The sequence below is a fragment of the Anopheles arabiensis genome, chromosome 2 (genome assembly GCF_016920715.1).
Source record: "Anopheles arabiensis isolate DONGOLA chromosome 2, AaraD3, whole genome shotgun sequence".
Taxonomy (NCBI): Eukaryota; Metazoa; Arthropoda; class Insecta; order Diptera; family Culicidae; genus Anopheles; species Anopheles arabiensis.
The window spans coordinates 102,344,947-102,372,802 of NC_053517.1; the positions used below are offsets into that span (position 1 = coordinate 102,344,947).

At 49.2% G+C, this 27,856-nt stretch overlaps 3 protein-coding genes and 1 long non-coding RNA gene across 7 annotated transcripts; 2 read left to right on the plus strand and 2 right to left on the minus strand.

Annotated features, from left to right (window-relative positions):
• Positions 1 to 48: 48 nt before the first annotated feature.
• On the plus strand, positions 49 to 1,412 carry LOC120893505. 2 transcript variants are annotated; one of them, XM_040295444.1, is made up of 4 exons: positions 49 to 125; positions 190 to 367; positions 460 to 1,124; positions 1,196 to 1,412. In XM_040295444.1, the coding sequence occupies exons 3-4, from the start codon at positions 613 to 615 to the stop codon at positions 1,305 to 1,307; spliced, it is 624 nt and encodes a 207-aa protein (XP_040151378.1). In that variant the 5' UTR covers positions 49 to 125; positions 190 to 367; positions 460 to 612; the 3' UTR covers positions 1,308 to 1,412. The 2 variants fall into 2 exon arrangements, with proteins under 2 accessions (XP_040151378.1, XP_040151379.1); XM_040295445.1 differs by having other exon boundaries at positions 190 to 360.
• On the minus strand, positions 1,394 to 15,698 carry LOC120893503. Of its 3 annotated transcripts, none has more exons than XM_040295440.1 (7): positions 15,572 to 15,698; positions 13,681 to 14,836; positions 6,298 to 6,517; positions 5,082 to 6,221; positions 4,823 to 5,016; positions 2,343 to 4,740; positions 1,394 to 2,273 (listed from the first exon to the last, which is right to left on the minus strand). In XM_040295440.1, exons 2-7 carry the CDS (start codon positions 13,755 to 13,757, stop codon positions 2,067 to 2,069), a joined length of 4,236 nt encoding a protein of 1,411 aa, XP_040151374.1. In that variant the 5' UTR covers positions 13,758 to 14,836; positions 15,572 to 15,698; the 3' UTR covers positions 1,394 to 2,066. The 3 variants fall into 3 exon arrangements, with proteins under 3 accessions (XP_040151374.1, XP_040151375.1, XP_040151376.1); XM_040295441.1 differs by lacking the exon at positions 15,572 to 15,698 and adding an exon at positions 15,351 to 15,515; XM_040295442.1 differs by lacking the exon at positions 15,572 to 15,698 and adding an exon at positions 15,172 to 15,276.
• Positions 15,699 to 17,568: 1,870 nt separating this feature from the next.
• LOC120893374 (sphingomyelin synthase-related 1-like) lies at positions 17,569 to 26,902 on the minus strand. The gene is made up of 6 exons (XM_040295201.1): positions 26,133 to 26,902; positions 20,836 to 21,040; positions 20,576 to 20,716; positions 20,197 to 20,354; positions 19,925 to 20,091; positions 17,569 to 19,825 (listed from the first exon to the last, which is right to left on the minus strand). Exons 1-6 carry the CDS (start codon positions 26,869 to 26,871, stop codon positions 19,139 to 19,141), a joined length of 2,097 nt encoding a protein of 698 aa, XP_040151135.1. The 5' UTR covers positions 26,872 to 26,902; the 3' UTR covers positions 17,569 to 19,138.
• LOC120893375 lies at positions 22,251 to 27,687 on the plus strand. The gene is made up of 3 exons (XR_005738126.1): positions 22,251 to 23,930; positions 26,099 to 26,930; positions 27,019 to 27,687. It is a non-coding gene; the product is annotated as an uncharacterized LOC120893375 (long non-coding RNA).
• The last annotated feature ends 169 nt before the right edge of the window (positions 27,688 to 27,856 follow it).

The following is a 27,856-nucleotide window of genomic DNA, read 5'->3' on the forward strand; positions in this document are numbered from 1 at the left end:
CACTGTAAAGCCTCACAAGCCAGACGCGTCCGGTAGCGTTGAAGATTGAATGCCGACTGACGGTGGCTGCCGATAAGGTGATAAATTTTATGCAAAGATCAAGCTCCACCATGATCATCCCCCAGGTGATGTTCGTTTGTTGTTTTTTTCGCACCTTCTCCCGCTCATCTCACATCATCTCACCGTCAGGTGTTTGCCGGCGAGCTCGAGATTCACCCGGGCGGAACTATACCCACCTCGGAATGACGTGATGCGATGTGAGAACGACTGGTGCTTACCATCCATCTCTCTACCTGACCTTTGCAGCTGAGTTACTACCGAAACCGGACCGACTTTTCTCGCCCTCCCGGAGTGTTTTGGGTGAGTGGTGCGTGATTGATTGGTGGTGCCCGCATGCTTCCGGTTCTAATCGTTTCTACCTTTCTACCTTTTACCTGTCACCCGGCGGGGCTTGCAAAGCGTCTAAGCCCTAATGTGCCTATAAATAAGCATACGACCATCGGCAATTGCTCGCATTACACTCGAGGCTAACCACTGAAGCACACCCGCACCAGCAGCACCACCAGTTGCAGTAGCTCCCGCACAAGCGAATCCCCAGTCCAAGTGCTCAAAATGTCAGCTCCATCAAGAGTCCGGTTCCACCCGCTGCTGGCACTGCTGGTGGTGGTGTCGATCGTGGGCGCACAGTACGGTGCCCGTGCCGCCATACTGACCCGTGCGATCGAAGCGCAGAAGACGCTGGTCGAGCGCGAAGAGCAAGCACTGCAGGAAGCAAAGGATCAGGTCTACCGGACGGCACAGAACGCGATGGATGTGTCGCGCGATGCGATGTCGAACGTGGCCGAGCAGCTCCGGTACGCCGTCGGTTACCCGTGGCGGGTGGCAAGTGAGGCACTCGAGAAGCCGAAGCTGTACGCCAAGTACATGCTGTACCGGGCGACCAATGCGCTGAACGGAGAGCCCGAAACGACGCCCGTGCCGGTTGTGCTGACGAACGACTTCCAGGCCACGACTGCCAGCGCTCCACAGGCCGAGGCCGACATTGTGCCGCAGTGGATTACTGGATTGCGAACGTTCTTCAACCCGGAATCGGCCGTCCCAAACAAGGATCTTCCCAAGCCGAGGTAAGTTGGAGAGTGTTTTTTCTGTAGCAGCATGCTTTCTAACAATCTCTTTTGCTTTCTCCCATGTACAGCCCATACATCGAGGTGATTGAAATTAAGCGCAATCCTGCGTCAGAGCTGGTGGCAGAGCCAGCGGTAAGCGAAACCGCACAGGAACCGCAGAAGGAAGTGATTCAGCAGTAACGAAGCCACGTGAGACCAGTTGCACAAACTTATTTATCTACACACCTACCCCCTTTGCTGAATAAAACTCGAATACGATAAGGAAATTGGTTTTGAATTTGTTTACAAAGATTTTATTGCAAATTTCACTTCAATAAATATCTCATTGCTCTTCGCTGGCTTCAGTTCACGCGCCCGCATTATATGGCTAAACGTTTGCTAACGACAAATGTCGGCTGGGTCTTTTAAACCCTCTGGCTCAAGTCTAGTCAAGGGTCCGCTATCTCTAGCTAAGCTTAGTCTCATTTTATACCTGCTCTCACAACTTCGGCTTACCTGCCGCTCCAAGGCACATCCCCGTTTGGGATGAAAATATTGCTCTGCAATACACTTTTACACGCTCTAATCACAACTTTTGGTCAGAAATTACACCTTTCTTGTTTCCTTACAGTCTAATCCACTTTACATCGTAACGATACATATGACAATTGATAAGGAGGTTCCACTGGGAGAATGAAATAAAGGGAAAGAGAGAGAGAGAGCTGACTTGCAAAAATATCATAGCATCTGCTCGAAATAATCCCCAAGGGGATCTGTTCATTCATCAACATCCTTTTTGGACTTTCTCCTTTCGATGGGTACACGTCGGCCTCCACCGCTCCAGATACGTCCGCTCTCTTTGAATGACGTACCTGGTTGCGTACCTACTCTACCCTAAGCGATTAACCTAATATCACATTTGCATTCTGCAGAACTGTAAGCTCCTTTCTAGGGCGCGTTCTAGCGCATCAGCACGCGGTACCGCTTGGTGGCTTCGGGCGTGTGCACCGACGCAACGGACAGCAGCAGCTCCATATCGTTGGCAGTGATGTCCATGGCGGTGGTGATCGAGCTCAGCGTGCAGAAGTCCGTCGCGAGCATGATGCTCGCGATCGTTTCCGACTGCAGGTAGAGCTCGCGCAGTTTCGATTCAATAAACGCCATGCACTGGAAGAAATGAGGAACGAAATTAGGTACAAACTCTTCTTCCGTGTGCTGGTGGGCATAACCTATTACCTGATAAGGGGAGATTCCGGCGGACCACATCGCACTGACAGCCTCCAGCATGGACGATACCAGCTGCGACATGCCGACGATGTCGCCATCCACGAGCGACTGCGACGACAGCAACCGTACCTCGTGCGTGTCCAGGTTGGCGATGATGGCATTGTTCTCCGTCAGCTGCTGCTCGTACAGCGTGAACCGGGCGGCCAGGTGCAGATCGCGCTTGAGCGCTGCCTCCCACTGGGCCGGCGGTGCCGTCGTTGCCTGCAGCACCATATCCGGCATGTAGTGGTCGGTGATGCGACTAAACAGGGACGGCATAAACCCGGTACGAAAGCATCGCACACCTTTCTCAGTCTTATCGCTGCCGGTACTGCCGGTCGCATCGGACGTGTGGTGATGGTGACCGCTTGCTGCACTGTGTCCTCCACTGTTCCCGCCCGCTGCACTGCCAGCACTGCTGGCATTGTTGCCACCGTGACTACCACCAACAGCACCACCACCACCTCCGACGGATCCTCCCGAACCGGTACCGTTGCTGTTGTTATTCTCATCATGTCCACCGGCGGCCGCTGTTCGCATACCCTTAGGGAAGGGAATGTCGATCAGCTTCAGAATACTGCCCGGATGCTTCGCCCGCAGCTCATCGTTCTCGTCCAGCGTAGCCATCGTGTGCCCCGGCAGCACAATGAGTGGAATGTTTTCGCGCATCAAAGGAAGACCACCTGTCGTACAGGCGGCATCCTCCGGGATGGTTTCTCCCCCTGTCAGTTGCTCCAGCAGTGCCGACCGACCGCTCCAGTACGGTCTATGGCTTCCGTCCGGCGACAGCTCTCCAATAAACTCCATTTCCGACGCGTTTGTTGGCGTTTGCAGACAGTACACGGTCGGTATCTGATGGCAGACGGCACACTCGGGCTTTCCCGCTTGCCTGCTGCTGCTGCTACTGCTCGGGTCTATCACACCAAACGATAGCTCCGGCAATGGGGCAACACTGATCGCTGCCTCCGGTTCCGGCTCCTGCTCCCCGAGCGCTTGTCCTTTGCCGCGCTCCAACAGATGATAGTCGGGCAGGTTACGGCTTTTGAGAAAGTTGGCTGCAATCTTCCGGTACCGGTCGAAGCTGTTAAACTTTTGCCGGCAGCAGTGCTTCAGCGGCTGCACCATGCCGAGCGGCCTCAGCACATCATCGTCCGGCGTTCCCGCCTTCCGGTGTATGTCCTTCAGCATCTCATTTTCCCCCAGCACAAACACGACCTCGCTCTTTGGCTCGCCTTGGTCCTTCTCGCTGACCGCGTCCTTCTGCACCTGGTAGTCCCCTCGCAGCAGACTGATGTACTTGAGCTGCTCAAACGCGATGCCTTCCTTCGTCTTCTCCACGCCCCAGATTAGTCGCTGCTGCGATTCGGCCGCCTCCGACGAGCCCACCTGCCCGAGACTGTTCTCGGTAATGAGGTAGGACAGCCGGACGGACTCCCGATCATCGCCGTCCGCGCTGCACCGACCTTCGCTCTCCGCCTCCAGCACGAGCGCTTCCTGTGCCAGCTCGGGATCGGCCTGGGTCGGCTGCAGCAAAGCCACCTTGCCGATTTGATAGCGCGCCTCTAGGTACTGCTTTTCGCGCGCATTCATCACCAGCCCCGTGTCCATGCTTTTGTTGCCTATCCGCAGCTCCTGGCGGACGAAGCGCGAGTCCCGGTACACCAGCACGTTTGGAATGTCATTCATCACGTTTTTCTTTAGCGCTTTCTGTACCTCCTCGTTTGCTGGGCTGATAGCGCTCGTAAGCTCCCCGGTGGTGGCGGTATGCTGGGAGATATCCTTCTCGCTGCCACCGGCTAGGGAGGCTAAATTTTTCATCCTCGTCGCTGACCGCACCATTCCGGACGAGGCCGAACGGAGCAGTGGTGGTGGTTGGGGCACCACTGGTGGTTGCAGCATTCCAGCCGATCGTTCAGCAACAGGCACTTTTAAATCCTTCATGCCTTCAGCTGACATTGAAGCTGCCGCTGCCGCTGCTGCGTTCGCTCGCTGCGCTATGAAGGCGGTCCGAACGTTCGCTTCGTCGAACGACTCCACGTACACGGTGCGTTTAATTTCGCAGCAGCGTATAAAGTACGACAGCACGTTCAGGATCTTGTCGAGCGTGTTGCTCAGCTGCGAGCTGCCACAGATGATGGTTTTCGAGAGCTTGGTCGGGTAGCCGACCGCACCGTACAGGTCACCGAGCTGGGCCCACAGCACGCTGTACGGATGGTTGGCGGTAATTTCGTTCATGCGAATCTTTTCCCGCCTGATCAGATCGAGCTTGCTGCTGGGGGACGAATCGTCCGTGGCGGTCATTGCCGCGATCGTACCCACCCATCCTAGGTGGTGCGTCAGGACGGCAGTGATCATGGTGCTGATGAAGCTGAAATTAAGAAACACGTTGCCCGTGAAAAAAGAGTCGTCAGTTTATGTTTATTATTAAACCCAACTAAGGATTTACTTACAAGTTTGTATCCTTCGTATCGGCTGACGACAGCAACGAGCATAGATCGTTCATGAACGTGCTGGCGAGTGAGGTAAGGTTACGATCGGTTAACGTGCTGCTGCTGAGCGTCAACCAGACTGGGTTGTTAAGCCGCGGTGCCGTAAAGAGATCGTTCAGCCACTGTTGCGTCGAATGCCAGGCTCCCAGCATGATCTGTAACAAACGACATTTGAGCTTTGATGTCTTCTCAATTAACACATTTCTAGCAGCCCGCTTACCTGCAAAAACAATCGCCATCGAATGTACGCCTTCTCGACCGCCACTCGCACCCGGCAAAGGATCGATTCGAACACCGTCATGTGCTCGGAGCAGAACGTGTCCGTGTCCTGCAGCATCACCTCGTTCAGCCGTATGCAAACTGCCACCCCGAGCCGCTGCTTTCTGCTCGGCGCCTTCCCCTGGTAGTTGGTAGCGGTCGAAAGCAGCTCCCCACTGTACGCTTTCCGTCGGTTCATCAGCTCCATCGTTTCACTGTTCCGACGATTGCGCGACACCACGCATCCATCACTAGCCGCCGCACTGGTCACCGTCGCACCTGCATGCTGCCCAACACCACCACCAGCACCACCGCCACCACCACCCGCCATCATCTGGCCCAGCTCGTCCAGGTGGCCCACGTGGTCCGCAACCGTGTGCCGGTTTTCGAACGAGGTCGACAGATTCTTCGACACCCGCCGGTGAAAGCTGCCGTACGAGTGGCAGTCCTCCAGGCTGACACAGTTCGGCGCTGGCGGAATGTCCACGCTAAAGTTGTCCGTGCTCATGCGACGGATGCAATCGAAGTCGCTGTAGATGGAGGACAGGCTGCTCCGGTGCGACGAGGAAGTCGGATGGCGCGAAGAGCCCGACCCGGACAGGCCCCACGGATCGGTTCCACCGTACCCGGAGTCGACACCACTGTTGGACGAATGGCGCAGATCGGCAAACCGATCGAAGTTACAAAACTCAACCGGCAGCACCGGTCGCAGCCGGTGGAGTAGCGACGGGTCGTGCTGGGTGGCGGTTGATGAGCTCACCGTGAACGAGTGTAACGACCCCGTCCCGATCGAGCTTAGATCGCTCACGGAGGGATTGTAGTCGACGCCGCCACTGCTGCTTCCAATGCCGCTGGTCGCATTGCCGCTACTGCTACCATTGATGAACAGCTCCGAGCCGGGGTAGGTGGACACGGACGACTTCTTCGTCCCATTGTACACCGGCGTGGGGAATACGAGCGAGCACATCAGCGTCTTCGGTGCCTTCAGCCAGTGCACCTTGAAGCTGCTGCCCCGGAACGCGATCGGTGCCGAGCCGAAGACCATCTCCTCGAACTGCTTAATCTCCGTCTTGAGTACTGCCTCGCTGCGAGGATCATTATGCTGCAACAAGAGAGACATTGCGTACCGTTAGCACCTAAAAGCTTGAAGAAGCTTGTTCGGGGGGCGACACACTTACTTTCCGCACCCGGTAGACGACATTGCAGTGTTCGCACTTTTGCACCTGCGGCACCGACGGTGGATGATGATCGCTGGCGAAGGCGGCCGCTGCCGCCGCACTGTTACTATCGGACGACACCTTCTCGACCGTGCTGGAGTCGAACAGGAGCTTCCGGCCGCGGATATCACACTCCTTGAACACCAAAATGCGCACCTGGTCCGCGCTGAACGGGAACTGTCTGCGGGAATGGGGAACAATGAAAGAAGACGAACAATGGTTAGGAAGGTAATCAAACACATCACACGCTCGCACCAACAAACACCCTTTAGATACAGGATTGTTTTATAGGCTTCGTATAAAAATCTGATCTGGATTGGTGCCACTGTCAGTGGGGAGGCAATGATAAGACATCAGCGAGTTATTGGGAGGATTACGACGACCACACGACCACGGCTTATCTGTCGTGAAGACAGCTGTAAAAGGGCGACAAGGGATGGGAACCAAGTGAAGTTATCAATCTGATAGAAGGTACGTGCCTCAAAAATGCGATCGTATCAACGATGGCAAGGTTCAAGTGAGACGTGTTCGCGGTAGTGATGTGCTCTTTGGAACGCACTCACAATTTTGATCCGACTCCGGCAAAATCCGAACCACTAGTTCTGCCCGGAGTTAGAGTCGTCTGGAGTCGTATGGAGTCGTATGGAGTCGTCTGAAGTCGCCCAGAGTCGTTCGGAGGCGCGTCAAGAGTCGTCCGGAGTCGGAACCGGAGTTGGTCGGAGTCAACAGGAGTCGTCCGGTGCAATGTGCTTGTGATCAGGTATTTCATTTCGTTGAGTTTTTTGTATATTACTTTACGCGTGCACTTCGTATACAGGCCTTTGTTTCGAAGGCCTACTCCGGCCTATTCCGGAAGACTCTGATCGACTCCGAGCGACTTCGGACGACTCCGGACAACTCCGGATTACCCCGGACGACTCAGGATGACTTGAACTCCGGTCGACTCTGGACGACTACGGATGACTCCGGACGACTCCAGGCGACTCCGAATGACTTCGACTTCGGTCAACTCCAGGCGACTCTGGACGACTCCGGATAACTCTGATGTACTCTGGGCGACTTCGACCGACTCCGGACGACCCCGGATGATTTGAACTCCGGTCGACTCTGGACGACTACCGACGACTCCGGACGACTGCGGACAACTCTGATCGACTCTGGGCGACTTCGGACGATTCCGGACGACCCATACTCCGAACGACTCGCGGCAACTCCGAACGAATCCCAACAACTTCGAACGACTCCGGACGACTCCAGACGATTCCGAACGAATGCTGGGCAGCTCCAGATTTTTGCCAACTTTACCCATCAATCGTTCGCGGTGACTTGTTAGACACTTTGACCCATATAAGCTCTACTTGAAAGGATCTTTTTATACATTTCAGCACCACATCTCAACCTTAATAATTAAAAAAGTACTCGTGGCATACAACCCCCCCCCCCCCCTTTTCTTAAAACCACAGTACAAAATAACATCAACCGTTTGGCGCACGCGCATTGGCGCACGATCGCACTTATTTACCGCCGTTCGTTCGTTCCGTTTCTTTCTTCTTCATTCGTTCCGTTTGCCCGTTCCAAAGTCACGCGGCGAAATTCCTTCCACTACAGTCACATGACTTGGTCTTGCTGGTCCCTTCCAACCGCCTTCGGCCACCCCCAATCGGCTGGGCGGTACCGGGATTAATGGCGCAATGTGATTGAACGCGCCAACTTCTGTGTGTGTGTGTGTGACAGACAAACACCATGCACACGTTGCTTGTCGGAAGTTTTACGCGTTTGATTATCAAACACCATCGGCATCGATGATAAATTGGACGCGTTATCCAATTTTCTCCCTTTTTTTGTAGGGCTGGATTAGGTACAACGCAGCGCTAAATTCGATAAGAGATTGCGCTAATGATCGATCGGTTATTTTTGTGTAAGCACTGTGTGTGTGCTTGTGATTAAACATCATTCAACTGGGGGGGTTTTAGTTTGTTTCTAAGACATACATGTACTGTTTAATCTTGTTATTTTTACTTAATTCTTGAATTTTGGTAGTGGCACACGCTTATCATTTAGTCCGGGTGATTAGATCCTGCTATCGGGGAGTTAAGCGCACAGCATGTGCTAAATGTCGCGTGACATTGGGGGTTCGATTTCCACTGCAGACAGCACGACTCGGTCGTTAGCAAAACAAGAAGAACACAAAAAACATAAGGGAAGTTATCATAAGAAGGGTAAAAAACAACGCACGTGAGTCGGGCACATACGTAAAAGCTGCTTATCGTCCGACACGATCAATAAAACGTTCTTTATGTAAGATCCTTGTCGTCGTAAAGCAAAAAACGGAGGAAAAAACAACAACAACACGAACCAGGAGAGATTGCCAAATGACGATGACTCGGTGCTTTGCCCACCCTCTATTCTCTGACCCACCCCTAATTTATTAACAACCAGTCCACGTGAGTAAAAACACAAAGAACACGCTCAACGCTATGAATTATGCTGTCCACCTTGCCGCCCCTCCCGAAAGCCATCCGCAGTGAGCCGGATTAGAGCAAACAGGCAAATGATAATCGTTTATTTTTGTGACCACCGCCATACCTTCTCCTCGCTTCTGCAGCGGGAGCACCAGCGGGACCAATAAATCAGAATTTTACTCCCGCAACCCGCGGGGTGGTTGTGTGCTGATTGTTGCTATAAAAAGTAAGCTCGCAGATAAAATAGATGGCCCAAGCGCGTGCGACGACCGCGAAAGGTGTGAGTCTCGCTCACATGAGATGCTGATAATAGCTTCTTAGGCCCGATCTCGCCTCATCTACATCGAGTGCGTTGCACCCGTTGATAAGAGGGGGCGGTTGTTGTTGAGTAAATGTTTGAATGGGGAAGCGGTTTCTACCTTTTTTCCTTTTTTTGTTTTGTTTAACACTCATTCATTTTGCCATACATTAGATACATTTTTAGCAATTAGAATTTAGAACACGTGCTCAATGTGTAGCATTGTTACATTTTATAGAGCATAGTTGTAGAGATGGGTAATTCATGGAGATGTAGAGATGGGTAAGATACATGAATTGGAATAAATCCTCAAAATGGTTCAATTAATCTTAACCTCTATTGTTGAGATGCATACAGGGTTTTCCAGGATTTCTCATGGTTGTTGGACACTTCTTTGACTCTTTCCTATTGGAAATGAACTTCATTGGAAATTGGACTCTATGGCACCATTTGACATTCTTATTGGACATTTTCAACAACGTTAGAGTCCAATTCCCATTACATTAAGTTCATTTCACTTATGAAAGAGTCAATAAAGTGTCCCACAGCTCGGAGAACTCCTGGAAAACCCCATAAAGACTTCCAAAGGTTCATGGTTTTCGAATGATTTGTAACCATGCAAATATGCATGAATATCTACTGATTCAAATAATAATAATAATAATAATAATAATAATAATAATAATAATAATAATAATAATAATAATAATATACTTAGTCATGATATCCTAAATGTTCATACATCGCTGAACATTGACACGAATCTTGAAAGATTCATGAATCTCTTAAGAATCGTCAATCTCTAAAGATTAACAATTCTCTCTAAAACTTTTATCGGGTACTAGAAAAGACAAACCAAACAAGTTTGACACATCAAGTTTGAGTAAGTGTTCATACGAATCTGTAGAGATTAGTGAATCCCTAAACAATCTTAATTATTCGATTAGATTCAATTCGAGACTAAAAATTCAAAGATTCATACAGCACACCCCTACACTGATGACGTTCTACGTTAAAGTTCTGCTGAACGAAAAGCAAGAGACACACAAAAGCACATGATTGAACCACGAGACGAGCTACAGATCCCTTTCTCCCCCCGCGATTCATTCACGACACTATTTTTGTTACTAAAAACAAGCACACTCCGATCCACACCCAATCCCTTGCAACAATGAATCGATCGACAGACAGTGCGCTGGCTGCACATACAAACAAAAAACTGCATCATTTAATGAATGAACGCGTCAACTGAATGGGTGGGTGCCGGGAAACGACCGACTCGGGGGCATTCGCACCCCGTACATGTGTCCTATTTTAAGTGTCAACGTGCCTTCCCGCCACGAATCGCGTTGATCATGCGACCGGAACTGCATCACCGGCTGCTGAGACGGAATGTGTGACAGAACCGCAAGGGCGATCTTGCTTGCTTGGTATGATCGATCGAACGTCACGATTTCATGATTGACACCGTGATGCATTCCCCACGCCACCCGCTGCAGGTTGTGCGGTTGTGCAGCTTGAACGTAATCTGGTCACAAGATTCGAAATGTTTCTTGTGGCGCGGAATAAACGAAGGAAAAAGCACGATAGAACCCCGCATCACGCGCTCTTCCTTCCTCTTCGCGCCACCAAGCACGATCGTCAAAAGGTTCATCGCAATAAAATAAAGATGCCGATGCGAATTTTTGCTGCCCCCTTGGCCCCATTTATTTCGTCGCCAGCAGAAGATGGCCACGGTGGGAGAAAGAATACGCGGCCGTTTGTTGCCTTTTTTCCCGTTTTTTCTGTCTCTTAGACACCTTTCAACGCGTCTTTGTTCGGAGGACGCATTTTCCATTTGTCTCGTGCGCGCGCCTATGTCCACTTCCTTCTCGGATTGTCCAAGCCACGGCTTGCGGTCTTTCCACCATTACGCAAGTACACACCGTCCCGCACACGAGGAAGCACGCGCCCATGGTGTGATGCGCCAGGAGGTCTTGTGACCGCCGAGTGACGATCGTTTCGTTGGCGAAAGCAATAATTAACACTAACCGCCGCTTAAGACACGGTGTGTCACGACACACTTTACTGTTTCTCGTACAGCGTCCGGAGGTCAGCCGAGCCGTGGGAAGTGGACGAGACGGGTCGGAGGAGGTTGTAAACATAAAAGCCAAATAAAGCTATTTTATCACGCACATCCCGACCGCATCAACGAGGAAAGGATGTGGAAAGATCAAAGAGAGGGTTTGTTTTTTATTTTTTACTTTTTTGCATTATTTTTAGATTGATCAGAACAATTGGAGCGGCTGTTTGCGTGCGTTGCAACTATTTTGGTTGCACAACGTGGCCAAGTTCAAGATCGTTGATCGGGCTCTATTTGTGCGTGTGTAGATCATCGGGACCCGAAACCCCCGATTGACGATCGGTGTTGATGCCACGGCGGGACAACAATTCATTCATGCAAAGAGGACGCGACAACAATTTAAAGCACCGGCGGCCGTCATCCACGAGCGATGAGTTTCGTTTCTAATGACGCAAATCATACCGAAGCGGTTAGAGTTACCGAACGGGTGCGCGAAAGCAACCAAATCGATCGATACGCGATCGAAACCGTGTGCACGTGGAAGCCGATCGCGCATGCAACACCGCCCCCAGGTAAGGTAGGCGACCGATCGCGCCAAAAATGAACCCCTCGCTCTAATCTAACACGATCTTTCTTCTTTTCCCCCTTAGCGCCAAACTGTGACCCTTCCTGTGACTCGTGCACTGACGCCACATAAGCACACACACTCGCCCAACCACATTCACGCATTGGACCGAGCAATGTACAAGCAGAGGTTTTCGGTTTCGTTGCGCTAAAAATAATATCCGCAATCCGTATCGTTCGGTGGGCAAACGGGGCGAGGGGCCGGAACAACAACAACAAATAGACGAGATATCGCGCAACGCGCCCACAGTAAACATCGCGAAATACGCGCGAGAAGAGGCAAAAGGCAAGAAGCAGCACCACCCCCTAACGTCCGAATATATAAATGCACGGGGTGTTTTTGTTGGGGGATGGTCACGCAGATGATCGTGATAGTTGTAGTGGGTGGGTGGGGAGCGATGGTGGATGACAGCCGATCAACGACTGATCAGCGCCAAACCGGGGAAGGGGTGCGCAAGGTCTGCCGGTAGATGACGGGGCATGAGTGGCGAACAGAAGCACGTGATTTTTCGGTTTTCGTGGTCCCTCCCCGTACCCGACCACGGGTTTGCGGTTGTTCGAGCGTTCGTTTGTGCCGATTGTACCGGTTTAGTAGAAGACGGGTTTGGACGGCGTGACAGAGTCGCGGGAGAAAGAAAGCGTAAAATCATCTTCATTCTGAACCGTTCTTCCGTGATGTTTTTCATATCCAGCGATGGTGCGCTGTGAAGCGACGGTTGTTTACAGTTGAATTGAGCCGGAAGTGACATGAGCATCGTTGAAAATATTATTTCTAAAACGAAATTATTTGATTAGGGTCGATATGCACAGTAATTAATGATGAATTTTGTTATGCATAGCACAATTCGTTTAGGTGAAACATATCAAGCTCCATTTGAGCGTTGTTGAATGCAGGGAAAAATGCACCAATGCGCATTTGTGGCGAATAAACAGTGAAACGCGGAACACGGCGTGCCCCATCATGCGCGTCTTTATCTGCACCCGGTGATGAGGCAAAAGGGAAGCCCCAACACAGCGCACCGATTCACACACGCCGGCCAAAGAGCATACGCGCGCCACACCTGTGTGAGCCAAAGGCAACACAGATCGGAGGAGACAGAGATAGGAGACGGCGGCCGCCGGCCACTCGAACGGCAGAGACAAGAATGGGCTGATTCTCGTGACTCGCGCATCGTCATCGTTTCACAACACAACACAGTGTGCAAGCGGCACCACACAGCACGCCCTCTCGCCTCGACCGTTTCGTGACGGTTTTATGAATAAAAGAGATAAATAACGCGCCGGGATATGCCAATATTTTTTTTTTGTGTTTTTTTTTCTTCCTTACTCTTTCTGAAGGTACCTCTTTGCATACCTTGGGTGAACTTACGCACTTTTGTAGAAGCGTTTTGTTCATCTCGAGAACATTCATTTTCATTATCGGAGGAACAAACCGACCGGTATGATAAAATCGCGTCGGTTTGGTAGTCCCCCTCCCCCTTACTCCTCCGGCCCATAGTTCGTGCGTCATTTTACGCAATTTTAATTGTGTTACGCACTGTGCCGCGTTTGTTACGCCACGGGCGTGTCACATTGGGCACGTTGGTGATAACAGCAACACGGGAACCAATTAATTTGCTCAACTTTACGCACTACACTGAGACGATTGAAGCAGGGAAGCTGTGGCGATGAAACATGTTAACATCGCAGTATGCGGTTTCTCAATACAAGATTCCATTTCGGTACGAATATTCGGTTTTGGAACCTTCCCACTATTCACGTTTGCTATCACGTTCCATCAAATCTCACCTAAAATGACATCAATTTTGCGTACTTTACCTAATGCACAATAAAACCCCACTGGCCCTCCTGCAAAGGGCATCCACACGCGGGCGTTCTCCTTTTACTGCCAAACTTACCCTGGGCTTGTTTTCTGCGACGATGAGCTAGTGTTTCGTTTCTTGTTGAATAGCAGCTTGTTGAACAGGGCCATCATATATTTATAGTCCAAAAAAAACCAGGGCGACCGGCTCGATTCGATTGGCAGGCACGACAACGAATCGGAGAGGAGGTTTGGCTGATTTTCCGCTAGCGCTGCAGTTTCTTCCACTCACTCTCCCTCTACCACACGGGGGAAATTGTTTCAACAAAAAGCACTCACAGCCACTTTTTTGCAATTTTTGCCACCGACATCGAATTCTATCGGTTTGGTTCACACGTTGTGCAAAGTGCATTCACATCTTCATCACTATTTACAAGCCATTTTGTAGGCCAGCTGCACACAACTATTTCCCTCCCGTTTGACGGGCCGTATCACTGCCGGTAGAAGCATTTCCATCCCGAACGGAGGGGTTTAGTTTTCACATCTAGTTACCCGCGCACTAACGATCGCCGAATTTCCCTATCATTTGCAACCACACAACAGTGACACACACCAACAACGAAATTTGCGCCAAATGACGTCCCAAATCATCAACACGCGTGACCGTGCTGGCGTTTTGGTATGTGGCGCCTTCTTCTATTTTGTGTACCATACGGCACATACACACACACACACACACTTACACTCTCGTACTACTATTCCTTCCCCTTTAGAGCACCGCAACGCCGGCTTAACACTGTTCCGTCGGGGTTGGACGATCGTACGCAACTGGCACCAGGCGCAGCGCGTTGCCCGTTTCGTTGACGACCACCGCAACGGCGTTGGCGTTGTTTTACGTTGCAAAGTTAAGCTTTGCACAAACAGCTCCACCTGCTACCAACCCTTCTCTCAACGCCTTGCTAGCGCGGGAAGAGGGTTCGCTACAGACTGGCGCAAGCGCACACTTGCGCCCTGCCAAGAAGAGGAGGGTGATTTCGGTGTACGTCACGCGGGTGTACTATTTCGCCCGTCCACCGCCTCCATCCTATCCGCTCCTTCTCCGTCCAATTAGTAGTTGTCGGGCTTAATCTATCGGCGACTCTCCTCCGGTGACTTCTTCCGCAAAAAGTGGTTTGGGTTTACGCGCGCGTGTTTTCTTTCGTGCCGGCAAGCCGATTGATTCACATTTTCACACCGTACCGTCGTTTCGTTATCTGTGAACAAAGGAAAAAAAGGGTACAAAGTGTTAGCTGATTGGATGCTGATCGGATGCACGAATGTGTGTGTGTGGGAGGGCAGGGGGTTTCATTCAAAAATTCCACCCTCCACCTGTCCAATAACGGCCGGTGTAATCATTTGGAGCAACTTGTTTTCGCGATCATGCGATGGATGTTTTTTTGTTCTCTCTTTCTATCTCCGTCTATTTCCACTGGATAAAAATCGTCCGCAGACCGGGACACAAACAATTGGGGGAAGGTTGTGCAGTGGAGCAATAACAAACAATAACAAATGCTCGTTTGCTCGCTTGCTCGCTTGCTCGCTTGCTTACGTAGTGCTAACCGCACGCCAGTCATATGATTTCCCCTCGCACCACTCCTCACACTACCCAGCACGGCAACCGGGTGTCACGGCGACCCACTCCTATTGTTGCTGTTTTTGCAGCATTCACCTACGATCCGCATCTGGAGTCTAAGCCTATAGATTGTTCACCGTTTGCCTCACGCTTACACAATCGCATGCACGAAAGGCGATCCAATTCCGTAATTAGATTATTAATCTAGAAGCTTTCCTCGACGGCGTACGGCGGCACTCACGGACGGTCGGTCCACCATCATCGAGGGCAAAAAGTCACTTGTTGCCATTTGTTGCCGAAAGCGATGAAACTGTTTTGCACTTCAATCACACCGCTTGCCGGGTACTTTAAGCACACGAATAGTACACTTCATTACCTTTAAATAGTCAAATTACTGCAATTGATCTGCTAATTGAAACGAAAGTGAACCAAACGAAACCAAAAACAAACCGAAACTCTTCCCTTCCCGTGCTGCTTCTTTGCCCTTTTTGCATTTGCTGTTCGGTTTGACAGTTTGCGCAGTTCGATTGGTTTACAGCTGGTGGTTGAACGGCCATGGGTAGATTTTGAATTTGAATTTCCGTTTCTTTCTTCCCTTTTTTGCAAAATAGTGTTGCAAAAGATGAAAAATGTTTAAAAATATAATGGAGATGAAAATTAATACATGATTATTATGTATTATTGGCCATATTAAATATAAAGAATTGGTTGCATTCTTAGAGACACCCTGTACGTGTGGCCAAGATCTGCTGTTGGGAATTTGAATATAAACAAACAATCGGAAACAACGCCAATACCAAACGTCTGAACCAAGGTCTGTTGAAATATCTCATACTGATATCAGAACTCTAGCTTCGGAAAAGCACTGTTTCCAGTTTAGCTGCATCTTATTCTAGAGTTTAATCCACGGGGCGTTGGAGAGTCACTTGCGTACACAAGCCAAATCGGAAGAGGATCCATACCAATGTTTGATAACATTTGCCAAGCACCTGCTAGTCCATGTTTTGGGCTCGCAGAAGAACAACTAGAACATGGGGATTTTATTGACGACGAAGATGGAGAGACCGAATCTGATTGGATTATGCAAGAGCTGGAAGAGCGTGGTGAGGAATATGTATCCATCGAGGTGTATTGGAATGAAGACGTTAGCATACATCAGGAAGAGGAGGAACAAGATGAGGTAGATTGGAACGATAGCAGCGTCTGGAGCGAAAGCGAATGGAGCATGAGCAGCATAATTTCTAACTGTATTGATCAGGATAGTGAGACGAATGAGAGTAGTGAACAATGTCACGATCAAGATAAGGTTGATGATAGTAACGCCAGTAATGTAGGAAGTCAAGATCCTAATGAAGGAAAACAATTGGAGCATGATCATCGAAAGATCACACGATCAGGATCAGGATAATAATTGGAATGAGAGTAGTGGACAATGTCACGATCAAGATGAGGTCAGTAATGTAGGAAGTCAAGATCCTAATGAAGGAAAACAATTGGAGCATGATCAGCCAAAGATCACACGATCAGGATCAGGATAATTATTGGAATGAGAGTAGTGGACAATGTCACGATCAACATGAGGATGAAGATTGTAACATCGGTAATGTACGAAGTCAAGATCCTAATGAAGGGAAACAATTGGAGCATGATCAGCGAAAGATCACACGATCAGGATCAGAATAATTATTAAAATGAGAGTAGTGAACAATGTCACAAACCTAATGAGGAAAACAATTGAAGCATGATCACCGAAAGATCACACGATCAGGATCAGAATAATTATTAGAATGAGCGTAGCGAACAAGGTCACGATCAAGAAGAGGATAAGAGGCTGGAATGTTATCATTGCAAACAGATCCTAATGAAGGAATACAATTAGAGCGTAATCAGCGAAAGATCACACGATCAGGATCAGGATAATTATTGGAATGAGAATGTCGAATGTCACGATCATGATGAGTATGATGATTGTGACGTCAGCAATGTACGATGAGGATAACAATTGGAGCATTATCAGCAACAATTGGAGCAAATATCACAAGATCAGAATCAGGATAACAATATGAATGAGAGTAGCGAACAAGAAGAGAATAACGGATGGAATGTTAGCATTGTAATATGTCAAGATCTTGATGAGGCACTGAATGTGAAACATATCGTACGTAGCAGGAGTATTGATTCTTCGTCGGAGCAGTATCAGTACACATGAAAAGGATGAATAGTTACATAAATCCAAACATTCCTTACCAACCTTCGTTAAATTTGATGCACTACAAACTGAACTTCTGAAAGATTACATTGAAATAAAATCAGCATTTAAAATGATGTAAAATTCGGATTAAATGCTGATTAGAAATACTATGTCATTAAAGATTTATCTTCAATTAGTCAAATATTTGAAGCAACTGTATTTCTTATTTTCTTCTCGATTCGTTGGAAAATCTACTCGTTAAACAATCTCTCGCTTTTTCCTTCTGCTCGACTGTATCTGCCCGCACGAGAAAAGATGGAGTATTTTTTTATAAAAGGTATCCTATTCTTGATTCCTGAAGTGCCATTACAAGCTCCTATTGCTTTCGTAAGTTGAGTGGTGTGTGTGTCTGTGCGCGTGTGCGTTTGCTGAATTCATTCACGGTAAGTAAAGTATGAATAAGTTTTAGCAGAAGTTGGAATCTGTGTAAATGAGCAAGGAAGAGTTAGGGGGGAAAAACAAATCGTTTCCCTTCTTTTTGTTGTTCGTTTGTAAATTACAATTTTGGCATCGTTCTGGTTCAGCCTCTGCTTAAATCGGAAATGTGTGGAAATTTCTAAACGTTTCCTTCTGCAGCTCCGCAATAAGTAAAGCCTAAGGGAAGAGCTTGGCTATCCATGTTTTAGATCACATTACGCATTACCGAATTACTGATGGTGCAACAGGCTGCAGCATGAAAAGTTGTGTCAGACGGAATAAGTTCTTATCATACTACCTAGAGAAGGGGTGGACACTGCGAAAGAAAAGCAGCGAACTATTACTTCTGTTCTGTGTTATATATCAGTGCCCAATCGCACTAGACTCTCGACTAGTATTACGCCGGTTGAAAGCTTCCCATTTTGCCTTAATTCATACCCAATAATGCTGCACTGGACTTGAGAAGTTGTTAAAGTATCTAACTTTTGTTAACAGTCTAACGCAACGCTCTCTCTATCTTTCTTGTTACACCAAACCACAAATCGTCGGTACTATGTTTGATTTCTTAGTTGTTTGCCTCTAGCGGACGCAAGTAGATATAAAAGTAATACATATTTAATCCTAAAACAAACAAAAAACACTTCCACACTTAAATCAACCTGCGGAATGACAATAAATAAGAGCGAACTGGTGACAACATGGAAACATGAGGATTTAACTACGAGGATGAAGATAAAACCGCGCACGCGAACGAACGGCCAACATTCGCGAAAATCAACGGGCAATGGCTGACGGCATTACTAACTGATTTAAAAAAAATGAAAAACAATATCACAAACAGTTTCCAGTTCTCTCTGTTACGATCGAACCACACACCTTGTTGCAGGGCTCCTATTTGATCGTTTGTACGAAAAATCCGAAAAGGTTTTTCCTCATGTCAACACTTGCTCGGTGGCTGGTTAACAACGTTAACGTTACATACTGTTGGCCTTTCCTCACATCTATAACAGCAGTTTATGCGCAACCAATGATAGATATAACAGCAAACGAAGTACACTACATTACAGACTATAGTATGTATCCGTTTCTTCCCTCACTACGAGTAATGCAACGAATAAACGATGTCTTTAGTGTAACCCCTGATAATTAAATTAAATTAATAGTAACTACCGTGGAGGGAAAGCTCCCACCGCATATAGGAAGCTTTACGAAGCCTCTTCATCGCAACAGTAAAGTGATCTCGATTGTAGTAACACTACGCGCTACTACGAAGCACTACAGCTCCTTCTTGGTGTTGTCCTTTGGTCCACTCGCCTCACTCCCAGTCCCATTGCCATTGCTTACCGCGGCGGCCGAAGGCAGATGGTAGTTGTTAATGTTGTTATTATTGTTATTATTGTTGTTCAGCTTCAAAGATTCGTTCACACTTTTCGGCAGCGTCGCGCTAATGTTGCCGAACGATTTACGCTTCAAGCTGGCCACGTCAACATCCGCGCCGATGATGTTGTTACACTTGACGGGCTTTCGTTCCGGCGTACGTTTGCTGCCGGTGTTGTTGTTCGGTTGTGCCGCACTGTCGAGATTGTTCGGTAGCTGCGTAGCTTTCGGTTCCACCGCGCCGCCGCCTTTGCCCCCGTTGCCGGCTAGATCCGTCTCATCGCCGGCACTGGACGATGCCGGTGGTTGCGCATGGCCTTGCTGCTTCTGCTGCAGGTGCAGGTGCTGCAGCAGCACCACCTTCGTCCTCAGTACGCCGGCCGGCCCGTCGATGTTGGTGATCCAGAACCGGCGGGCGGTGAGCATGCACACGTCCTTCACGTACAGCACGCAGGCGAAGATCTTGTACACCACGCCGTACACCGTGTCGTACTCGTTCGGGATGATACCGTCGACCGAGCTTTCGAAGTAGCTGAACATGGGAAACCATATGCGTGTACGGTTGGAATCGTGCGACATGAGGGCCTGTGGGGCGGTAAAAACAAAATGAGGGAAAAAAAACAATTCATCAATACGATTTATCATCAACACAACTGCACCGCAACAACAAAACAAAGCACTTGCCTGATTGTTAGCAAGCGTGTGATAGTACAGAAATAGTCGCGAGGTTATGTAGAACGCCACGAACACGTCGATTGAGTAATGTTCGTGGGCGGCCAGTATGAAGAAGATGCCAAACATGTTCAGCAGCCAGGTGAGCGTGTGCAGGAAGTACAGGTTCCGGGGCGTATCTATTTTCGGAAAGAATCGAATTATTAGAACAGCACGCACATGGGGATCGACCAATTACCCAACACACGGCATGGCAGGCGTGCGTGCGTGTTGAGCTAACGTACATTCGGTAATGAAGAAGTTTAGCAGCGTGAGGGCGACGGTGTGGCCGCTAAACATGTAGTCACCGCATGTGCGGACGCCCTGTATGGACATGCCGAGCCCGCTCCAGATGGTGTAGGCACGGCTGATTCGCAGATAGATCATTTCCGTTATGCGCACGCTGGAGAAGAGAGAGAGAGAGAGAGATACAGTGTGAATAGAATGAAATTATATTGAACGAGAATGTTCGTTTTAAACTTCTAAAAGAAGGGGGAATTCTAAGCGAGAAATTCTTCATAGAGCAGTTTCTAAGCCCGTCGGGATGAATAATTAAGCAACACACTCTGAAAGTTCTTTCCCACTCCCTGCTTCCCTATTCAACCAGTGCATCGCTCAACTCACTTGCTGTCGTCGAACTTGTGATCGTGCGGCGTACATTCCAGATGGGTTCCCGGTACGCTCAAGGACGTAATCAGCATCGTTACGCAGCGCAGCAGAAACACGGTACCAGCCAGGGCGAAGAACCGGCGCAACAGCACCATCCTACACAGCAGCAAAAAGGATGACAAAAATCAATTTCCATTCCAACTGTTTGCATAACCTCAACCACCGCCACCCACAAGGTCACACACACATAGAGCTGACGCCGGGTGTCTACTTACCGGTGCTTGTGCACTACCAGTACGCATATCCAGATGCAGAACAGTATCGTGCCGGTTACCTCGCACATGTGGAAGGCCCACGGTATGTGCGGCACATTGTCCAGGAAGATGTCCGGCAGGGGTGGATATTTCTTCATGTCCGGCACCCGCTCGTGCACCACCACCATCACGAATGCGGTGATCCAGGTAACGAGAAAGGCGTATCCTGTAAACGGGGGGCGGGAAGAAAAAGGAGTAAAAACACGGCATTTTAGCTCTTGCGGGATAAATCATTGGCTACGTTTTACGAGATGTTTGGAGCTGTTGGTCTAAAAGCGGGTGAAAGTGGACGCAAGACCGTGCAATAATTGCACACACACACAACAAAACTGTTGGAAGAAGAGGTGGAAATTGTTTGTGAGGCACTGAGGCACCTCTCGGTTGAGTCACATCCGAAAGTGTTTGGGGCGTTTTTGTTACAATCTTTTCCCCCATTTTGTCTCTTTTCTCTACGTCATAAGTGGAAGGAAATGTTCAACGCAAAAGAGTCGTTGTTTTACACAACGAATAATTTTATTATTATCGTCATCTCTGGCCTCCCCAGCTGAACCGTCGGTACAGTGACGGCTGTTATGCAATGCATGTCCGTCGGTACAAAAAACGGTGGCTCTTATGCGTCTCGGGACCTTTGCAATGAAAGATGAGACGAACGGTTGCGAATTAGATATGTTTTTTGGGGATAATTGCTTGCTTCCACGAACTGAAAACATAACAAGGAGTGTTTTTAACTGTTTCAACATGTTAAGCTTGAAATGGATAGAATGGCATGTTGTAGATTTTATGTTAACATATTGCCCTTTTTCCAGGAAAGACATGTTCGGAAAAGGCAATTTCAAAGTTCTTTTTTGTCATTGAAATTAAAAATTCTCACACGCCGCTTTTCTGCTTAACCCGATTAACAAGGCACAAGATTACAATCGAAATTTGCCTCATGAACTTTACGGTGCCTGTCACGGACGACAAAGCATCGAGACGGCGGCTTATCAATCTTACAGCAAAAAACCAAGCCAGACAAAGCATTCTGCCTGCGCTAATCCCTTGGGTAAGAAGCCGGGTGTACGCGATGGTTTGCGATAAAACAAAACACAAAGATTTCCCGCCCTAAAGACCATGACACCGCGACGACAACGACGGCAACGATCATTCCATGTGCGCGTGAATAAACTGGAAATATCATGATCCCACACAAACACACAGTCACTGGTGGTGACCGAGTCGATGGAGTTCCTTTGCCTCAAACAACGCCAAGCAATCATTATCTTATCGCGCGTGCTTTCTTCCGCCTCTCGACCGTAGGGAGAAGAAGCATTACTCATAACAGCAGCCGGTAACAGCGGCACATCTCGTGTTAGACACCGAACAAAGCGTTTACCTCCTCACCGCACTATTGGTTTGGACTTTGGAACGGGCACTCGACGGGTGGCCACGCGTCCTCAGAATTCGCGATTCTGTGCTGTGGGAAGTGTGCTTTAACATCGCTGACGTCTTATGCTAGCCACCACCGTGTGTCGTATCTTCCTTTTGCACTTTGAAATTCGCCGGGGTGGCCACAGTGGGGCTATTTTCGAACCTCCTCGACACACAAGCACGACACGTTCATTGGCAATCGATAGACGGTGAGAGCGAGAGCAGCCGAGGCCGGCGGGTGCGCGCATTTGTTTACAACAATTGCATTCCTTCGGACATTTCGTATTGATGGTAGTGTGTGTGTGTTTCTGCCAATACAATTGTAGCTCGTGTGTTCCATTTTCTTCAAACCATCTCAAGGCGCAATCTGCTGATATAAACATTTGATTAAGCTCGCAACGACGCAAACACACAATCACAGGGAAAAGGGGAGAGAGAGGAGTAATGTTTTCTGTACCGCCAAACCGATCAAAACCGATCCGTCACTCTCCATTTGGGTGGCATCGGGAAGGAAAATAAATATGTAACCCTGTCCACGCCACCCGTCCAAACACTAATGCGCACAGCGCATACTAGACCGTCTTTGAGCGGCGAATTAAGGTCGTCACGACAATCGGCGCGGCGTCATTCGGCGGTGTGTCCTAAGCAGGCGGCGATTGAACGATTTGGAGGAGCAGCCGGCCCTGGGGCGATCGTCGTTTGAAGCGGGCACGTGAGCAAAATTAATAAAGGAGATCTCTACACTAGTGATGGGTAAAGCTGGCAAAAATCCGGAGCCGACTCCGATCAGACTCCGATAATTTCACTATCGACTATGGGTGGTAGGTCCGTCCAGCATTATCCTGAGTCGTTCGGAATTGTCCGGAATTGTTCGGAATCGTTCGGAGTCGTCCGCAGTCGTCCGGAGGCGTTTGTAGTCGTCGGAATCTTTCGGAGTTGGCCGGAGTCGTTGAGAGTCGGAGTCATCCCGAGCCGTGCGGAGTCGTCCGCAGTCGTTCGCAGTCGTTCGGAGTCATCCGGAGTCGTCCGGAATCTGTTGGAGTACTTTGTTTCGAAGGTCGACTCAGGCCGTCTTCTAATGACTCCAGCCGATTCCAGGTGACTCCGGACTACTCGGGATAATTCCGACTCCCAATAACTCCAGCCGACTCCAGCCGACTCCCAACGACTCCCAATGTCTCCGGACGACTCCGAATGACTCCGGATGACTCCGAATGACTCCGGACGACTTCGGACGATTCCGAACAACTCCGGGAGACTCCGGGCAGAACTAGTGGGTCGGATTTTGCCGGAGTCGTAATCGGACTAACAATAGCCGGAGTCTGATTGGAGTCGTTGGTGCGCTCCAAAGAGCACATCACTACCCTACACACACACAAAAGCACACGCCGCTGAGTGATCGTTTTGCAGCAATTCGTTCCAGATGCGCTGCTGACGCTATCGGAGCGCGAAGGTTTTTGACAATCGATTAACTAGGAAGCTTTTTAAATAAAGTTTTGCGCAGAACGTTAATTACATCTTTCTTTTTAAGCACGTGTACGCGCGTCATCGCGTTTCGGGAGACGGCGAGGGTCGTGCGAAGTTAATTGTTTCCCGCTTCATTTATCAACTAACCGGCCGAGGGCCGAGGCGTTGCTAATCTTGCACAGGTAATCCTCCCTTGGCGGTAATTAGAACACACAACCAAACCGCAATCAGGTTTTGCGAGGTTTTTTTTTGTCTTGAAAAAATCGGCAATTGACGCAAGCACAGGGATGTCGATAATTAATCAAAGAATATAGCATGAATGCAAAGCTTAATATGGTGACTTGGGTTTTGGGCATATTTTGTCAAGCAATCGATTTCTAAATGCTCGTTACGTTTAAATAGCAAACCAAAAACCTTCCAAAGTTCACTGAACGCACTTAAAGTCCACATTGCAGCAAATAATCAACCAACAACGTTTGCATTTAGGTCTCTATTTCTGCGCTATCAGGCAAATTGCATATTTGTACGCTCAATTGCACACACACACACACACACACACACACACACACACACACACACACACACACGGCTTTGTGTGGTGCAATAAATTCAACAAATAAAAATAAACAATTCCGCGCTTGCGGTTGTTGTTGCCTTCGATACCGGGGACCGGATTATCGGCCCTGTGGCCCCGACCGGTTGCCCCAATCGATTGGATTTCGATCAAATAACGCCTACCCACCTATCTCTACGACTAGCCATGTCAAGGTTTAGGCTTTAGGGTGCATCGCATTTTTAATGATTTTTGGAATCGTAGCACCCTACGACCGGGCACAAGGTACAAGCGAAACGGTGTGCCTAGGTAGACAGGTTGAGCAATAAAAAGATAGAGAGAGAGAGAGAGAAAAAGAGAGCTTATCATCCTGTGCAGAGGTCCAGTTGGTGGGGATGATGAGACTTGGGAGAGGAAGGGTGATAAGCTGAGTTCCCAAAATATCATGCCACTGACTCATTTTCTTGCTGGCTACATATCTATTCTTATCGTTTCGCCCGAATGCGTTTGCTTTTTCCTCTTTCTCGACATTTCGAAACGGTAGCCAACCAACGGAATCACTTTTTGGACCTTGAAATGATTCGGTCCTTTTCCTCCGTAGAACCGTATGTTACCCACGAGGTGCCGGAAATAGTCTCTAAACTCGCGACCTAAAGTGTCATTTTCCAACCACTTTGGTGCACTTTCGGTAGGCGCTGTACACAGGGCGGTGGAGATTCCCTTCGATTGAACGCTTAAATAGAGCACCATTTGTGCCCCGGACACCAGCGCATCACATCACCGTGGTTCACACAGACAGCGGGCGTGCTGCTGCCGGAGAGGAAATTGAATTAGAGCCTTCAATTCGTTCGACTAATAGGTCGTACAACCACCACCCTGTGTCCGTGGCGGGAGTGGTGATCGTGCCGCACATCCAAGTAGCGCACACGCGTGCACACCGTGGTCAGACAGTCTGTCTTCCCTTATTTCCCTTTTGAAAAATGCTCCGTACGATGCAGTGCATGGGCTACTGCGCTGCGGAAAAAAAAAAAACAAAATACAAGCAAAAGGGGAAACATTGCAGCGCCCTCTTCCAATTAAGTTTCATTCTCTCATGTTCTTTTCTTGGTTGCATGCGAAATAAAAAGGGAATTGCACGCACCCGCAACCCTTCTCTTCGGCCAATTGGATTTAATGCAGCTATTGACCGTATCGACTGTGCTAGCGGTGGGAGCTTGGAATTGGACCTACCCAATTCCGATACAGTATTCGGAATCCGGAGCCGATTCCGGAGTTGATTCCGGAGTGAACTACGGAATCGATTTCGGAATCGGCTGTGGAATCAGAATCGGTTCCAGAATCGGAATTGACTTGGGAATCGAAATTTGCCCCCGTAACGGAATCAGGATTGACTCCAGAATTAGCTCCAGGAATTAGCCGGAGCCGAATCCGATTCCGGAGCCCATTCTGAATCTGGAGTTGACTCTGGAGTCGATTCCGGAGTTGTCTCTAGAGCCGATTCTGGAGTTAACTCCGGAATCGATTTCGGAATCGGCTCCGAATTCAGAATCGGTTCCAGAATCGGAATTGACTTGGGAATCGAAATTTGCCCCCGTAACGGAATCTGGATTGACTTCAGAATTAGCTCCAGGAATTAGCTCCAGAATAAGAATCAGTTCTTGAATTGAAATAAGAAGTTTCCGAGAATAAGTCGATTCCGGAAACTGATTCCGGACCTACTATCCGGAATCGATTCCAGAAAACGTTAGAGCTAGCCAGAATTGATTCTGACAAAAACTTCATTTTTCCCATCACTAGACTGTACCCTTCTTCCCCCTCCCCATGTACGTACCTAAACTTATCATGGTTTTGAAAAATTCCGGCTGAATGCACGTGGCGCACCCGTCGATGGACATTGGCGGGGAGATGCGCTCCAGGTCGCTGTAGCTGTACCCGACCGAACCGTAGCTGGTGCCCATGCTGGACAGCAGCGAGGCGGCATGGTGATGATGGTGCTGCGACACATGATGATGTGGATGCGGATGTGGATGATGATGGGGCGTCCCCATGCCAGCATGTTGCTGGTGCTGCTGCTGCTGATGGTGGTGAGGCTGATGATGCATCGGATGATGGTGTCCGACGGAGGAGGCGATATCGTTCATACTGTAGTCGGGCGTCCACAGCCCCGCCAAACCTAGCGGGCCCGTCGTGGCCAAATGTTGCCGCTGCAGGAGCCGCGTGGCAAACCAGAAGCGCTTAATGTCGCCAAAGCGCAGCGGCGAGGCACAGTGTTGCGGTAGATCGTGCACATCCTGTTCGGTAATCGCGAGCAGACAGCGCCCATCGATGTCCTCCCGGCCAATCCAATCGATGATGCACCGCGACAGGCCCTCCTTCCGCGCCCAGTCGCTTACGTTTTCGCAACTCCAGCCGAGCACGCCGTGAGCGGTGGTGGGGTTGGTGTGAGTGTGCTGCTGGTCCGCTGGCATGGTTGCTGTGGTGGAGCTATTTTCTCGCGGTATGTTGCTAGTGGTCGCATTCAAATTCTTCAACAGTTGCCCAATCTCGTATGCATATTTTTGTGATGACATCGAACCGCATACAAACACACACACACACGCAGACACGCGTCACGTTCGCGGCCGTGGAAGTAGGTTAATTTCACTTTTTTCTCTCCCTCTCACACCAGCACACAGCTCTTGCGTACTCACGTCACGTTTTCTCACACACTTCCGCAGGTGCTGTTTGTCGCGGGAAGAGGACAATTTTCGGACAAGGGAATGTGCTTCCCATGCGACACACCGTGGGGACACACTGCTCCGTGTTGACAATCACTCGGACACCAGCCGGACACAATCACACACGGTATTCGTCACCGCCCGCCAGTGCCACGCGCAGCATCCAAGCAAACACGCCACACACAACGCAATCACCTGGCAACGGGGAATGTCCGCAGTTAGGTGTTTTTCACACTCCCATCCCCCCCTCCCCTTTGTTGCTGAAGCACGTTGTATCTGCAGTTGTGAAAAGGGGTGAAGAAGCACAAAACTCCCTCCAACAACACACGCACTCGTTTTCTTTCCGCAAACAATTCGGTACCGCTAAAGCTGAGGAGCTAAACTTTGCGGGCGATAATTCGTAAACCTTTTCACACTTTTCACTCAGGTTTTTTTTACCCCCCGTACGTTGCAAAAAATGCTTCTTTCAACGTTCTTTTGTTCTTCTTCGCCACAATCCCGGAGCGCACAACCAGGATACGCACTTCCTTCTACTGCGCGACCAATCGTTGGAACGAACTAACTGCGCGAGCGGAAGATGTTTTATATTTGCACTGATTTACGTGAATGAGCTCCGCGAGCTGTGCGAGAAATAATCACAATACCCAGCCCACAGAGGCACGTACAGTAGTGGGGATGTTTTCGCATGTATGTTTGTTTTTCTTTTCGTGTCTGTCACGCATGTCACTATGGAGCACAGAGTGACCAGAAATACCGATTTATCTGTATTCCTATTCCGATTTTTTATATGCCTACCGATTCACAGATGACCGCCCTAAAACTACCGATTTTCCATTTA